The sequence below is a fragment of the Cariama cristata genome, unplaced genomic scaffold, assembly GCF_000690535.1.
Source record: "Cariama cristata isolate BGI_N322 unplaced genomic scaffold, ASM69053v1 scaffold34527, whole genome shotgun sequence".
NCBI classification, from domain to species: domain Eukaryota; kingdom Metazoa; phylum Chordata; class Aves; order Cariamiformes; family Cariamidae; genus Cariama; species Cariama cristata.
Window position 1 is genome coordinate 652 of NW_009627727.1, and position 4007 is coordinate 4658.

Below are 4007 nucleotides of genomic sequence, written 5' to 3' on the forward strand. Positions count from 1 at the left end.
TGCCCCGGGGTCCACCTGGAAGGGCCGTCTCCTCTCCCCCAGCGGGATGCGGACTTGTCCCCCAGCTGTGCCGCCATGCCCCTGCGTGTGCCACGCCAGATGGGTGGTGCCAGTCGTGTGATCCGCGATGCTGACAGCAAGGAAGCCTGGCACGAGAGGCAGTGTGGAGTCTGCAGGCACCGACAGCCCCAGCCACACCCTGGGAGACCCCCCATGGCCCCAGCACCCATCCAGCCCACGGTCACAGGGGACAGGGACGGGAACTGGAACATCCAGGCTCCAGGACGGTGTGATGGGGCAGAGCGGGGCTGGGAGACACAGCAAGGGCAGGCAGGTGTGGGGCAGGGAGTGGGCAGGGCACCCCAGGGGTGAGCAGGGGGGGTTACCTTGGGGGCCGCTGTGGATGCGGTAGCTCATCTCCATGGCACAGGCTGGGCCGGAGGGGCCAAGCAGCGGTGTGCGTGCCTTTGCAGCAGCCACCACTTGTCCTTCTCCTGCCTGGAGGGCCAGGAAAGCCCCTGGGCATGGAAAAATCCTGAGAGATTGGGACAGGGACCCTGCATCCCTGGCAGCACCCCCAGCCCAGCACCCTTCCTGGGCATCACCCCCACCCATCCTGCAGTGGTGCCTACCGCAACCGGGTGGGAGCAGGGTGTCCCTGCACCCTGGGAGCTCCTGCGGTGCTGGAGACCAAAGAGTATCGTCTTGCTGGTGGGAAGAGCCTCACCTGTGAGGTTGGTGGCAGCGAGCTCAGTGGCTCTCTGCACGCTCCAGCGCAGACGCCCCACGCTGACATCGTGCCAGCCTCCGGTCCCAGCCTCGAAGGTGGTTGCTCCTGCAAAAGCCCAGGCTCAACCCCACTGGGCCACCATGCTTCCCAGGGACTGCAGGGGCACCCGCATCCCACGGCCGTGCCAGCCAAGGGGTGCCTGAGTCCCCTCCGCCACCTGGCTACCAGGCTGCTGGTGCCCACCCATGGCTCTCACCACAGTGGTTCTCATCAGAGCCGTCGGCGCACGTCTTGGCAAAGTCACAGGCCAGTTCTGCCCTGATGCAGCCCCCACTGTCGCAGGCCACCTCCCCAGCCGCACAGGGGCTGGCACTTGCCTGGCTCAGCAGCGTGGTCAAAGGCTCCTCTGATGGCAAAACATGCCGGGATGGAGAGCGGTGGTGAGAGGGCCTGGCACCATCACCAGCATCACCCCTTCAAGCCACGATCCCCTGTCCCTGAGCATCTCCCTGGCTCTCCATTTCCCCCAGCCCCATCCCTGCCCTCTACCACCATACGAAGGGGATCAAGGGGGACATGGCTCAGGCAGGAGGTCTTGGCGCAGGGGTTGGAGTGTCACAGCTGCAGCACAAGGCCACCAGGCAACCCAGGCTGTGGACCCCAGGGCAAGTGCTTGCCATGCTGCACCCAGGATGGTCACCACGATGAGCAGAGGGATGGGCAGACCCTGCGCTGGGTTCTTTAGGGACGATGCCATGGGCATAAGACACCTGGGGACCACTGCCCGCACTGGAGCAGGGGTGGGGGACGGGCACTTTCCAGCTCACCCTGCTCCTGCATGCAGCCTGGAGACAAGATCAGGTCATCGATGGCCACGGTCCCTGCGCTGCCGGCCACCCCCTCGATCAGCACCTGCAGGGAAGCACCGCACCATCAGCAGGGGGTCTTGCACAGTATGGAGGGGCTGGGCACAGAGGGGACGTCAGGGAGCCACAAGACAGTGGGGAACCCATCTCCTGTGATCGACCAACACGTGCTTCTCCTGGGAAGGGGCTCAGTGGGAGCAGGGGCGATGCTGCGGCTGGCAGGGGTGCACAGGGTGGGCTGGCAGAGCCACGGTGGGCTTGGGGTGATGGTGCTGCCCCTGCACACAGCCATGGCCTGTGGCTGTGCAGGGGTGCTGTTGGGGTGCCCTCAGGGTGCCATTGGGGTGCCCTCCAGGGCCAGCTGGGAGGGGGTCAGGCTGTGGGGGTGGTTATGGGGGACAGCAGACAGGACCGTGGGAAGGCATGAGGCGACATGAAGACCCCTGCACCCATCACCTTCCAGTGGGGTGGTCCCTGGGTTGGGGGGAGGCGGGATTTGGAGATGAGGACACAGGGACACGAGGGTGGCACATGCCAGCTACCAGAAGCTTAGCTCTGGTGTCCAGTTCCCAGTTCAACTCTGGTCCCATGGGTGCGTACTGGGGGTGGCCCTGTGCCCCTTGCCCCTTAGGCACGGTGCCAGCCTACCTTGAAGCTGCTTGCTGTCACGTTGAAGTCTACTCTCTCCCGGACCCAGCAGCTGCCCAGGTCCCCTGTCCTCTCCCTCACCAGCTGCGTGGTGAAGTTAGTCACGTAGGAGATGCTGAGGTTGCTGGTGGCCGAGCCGTGGAGGTTGATGTACAGCACAAGCTGGGGATGGGGGGGGGTGTGTGAGTGAGCCCCAAAACCCCAAGGCAGGGGCACGCAGCCCCTCCCGCACCCCACGGCACAGCTGCCACCCCACGGGATGCTCACAAAGGTGGGGCTGGAGGAGCTCAGAACTCCCAACGGGCACTGGAGATACCACCAAACCACCCCCCAAAAACCTGCTGCCCATCCCCAGCAAAGGGCCAACCGCAGCCCCAGCCCCAGGTGCGGGTCCCCACAGTTGAGAACCCCATCACGTGCCACCGCCATGCCCACACGGACCATGACGCAGGGTCCTGGCAATGACTCACAGAGCAGGAGTTGGTGGCCTGGAAAGTGGGACTGGTGAGCCGTGCCGTGCCACTGACCCCCGTGGCTGAGGTGCTGCCCACGTGGAGGAAAAAACCTGCGGGAGATGTCGGGAAGGGGCTGAGTGGTGCTGGGCCAGACGTGCGGGTGCAAGATGCTGTTTTTCCAGCACAGCCTTAAGCCAAGCCCAGGCATGTGTTAGCCCAGGGACTGTCCTGGGGTGCCGGTGCCCAGACACGTACCCGCCCTGCTGTTATTGCTGTGGTCCCGCATGGGGATGCCATATGCAGTCCCCAGGTTCAGGCTCGTGTTCCTCTCCCATGCCGGTTGCCCGACCTCCACTTTCCAGTTGCAGAGATTTTGCTCAAAGGAGCAGAGGGTGAAGGATTCTGTGGGGAGGGAGGGGGAGCAGAGTGACCCAGGGACAGGGGGGTCCCAGCCCTCCACCGGACAGGGTGGTCCCTGCAATAGGCTGAGCTGGTGCCACCCCTCCGCCAAACCCTCGGTGTGATTTTTGCCCCTTTGGTTGCACAGCCGTGGGGCAGAGCTGGGGTGACCCCTGCCAGCCCCATGGCCCAGCTTTGCCCCACCAAGGCAGATCCTTGTCCGTGCAGTCAGGGTGGGGGACTGGTGGGCAGGACCCCCTCCCTGGGGTCAGGGATGCTCACTGCACTGCTTTGCATCCTCATCTGAGCCGTCCCCACAGTCGTCGGTGCCATCGCAGAAGCGGTGCTGTGCCAAGCAGGAGCCCCGGCCGCAGCAGCTCTCCTCCACCCCACAGATCTGCTGCCCGGGCTCTGGGGCAGTGGGACACATCGTCAGTAAATGCCTGGTCCTGCAGGGACCCCCACCACATGTTGGGCTCCCCCCACAACCTTCTCTGGGGTTGCTTGCACTTGCTTGCTGCCCACTCCATGCCCTGGCCAGGGCAAGGTGCCCCCCAAGACACAGCGGGCAGTGGGCGAGCTCCCCCGGGGTGCAAAGCCCAAACCAATTCCCCCGGGAATCTCGGCTCATTGTGGGACTCACCCTGCAAACCGCAATTCCTGAAGACGATGTCATCGAGTGCCAGCTCTGCCCCGCACATGGGCAGTTGTGTCAGGGAGAAGATGAGCTGCCGATGAGAGGAAGGGGATGGCATGAGCTGAGCATCTGCCTGGGCATCCTCGTCTCCCAGTGCATCACCCGGGTCCTCTGGCCCAAGCTCATGGGGATGGTGCCCGGGTACCGACACTGCCCTGTCTCACCTGAAACGGCTCCGCAATCCGGCCCGGGTAGGCAACCAGCTGGTGCCA

The 4007-nt window shown here is 64.7% G+C and overlaps 1 protein-coding gene across 1 annotated transcript in view; it reads right to left on the reverse strand.

Moving 5' to 3' along the window:
• The window catches only part of MAMDC4 (MAM domain containing 4), a gene marked incomplete at both ends in the record, with an annotated part of 5449 nt that overhangs the window by 627 nt on the left and 815 nt on the right, over positions 1-4007 (reverse strand). Inside the window, 11 exons of the mRNA XM_009704540.1 lie at positions 16-146; positions 387-521; positions 725-835; positions 987-1136; positions 1558-1642; positions 2245-2406; positions 2715-2809; positions 2955-3101; positions 3381-3509; positions 3742-3826; positions 3960-4003. Of these exons, the coding sequence (XP_009702842.1) occupies positions 16-146; positions 387-521; positions 725-835; positions 987-1136; positions 1558-1642; positions 2245-2406; positions 2715-2809; positions 2955-3101; positions 3381-3509; positions 3742-3826; positions 3960-4003 (1274 nt within the window). The remainder of the gene's footprint in view (positions 1-15; positions 147-386; positions 522-724; positions 836-986; positions 1137-1557; positions 1643-2244; positions 2407-2714; positions 2810-2954; positions 3102-3380; positions 3510-3741; positions 3827-3959; positions 4004-4007) is intronic.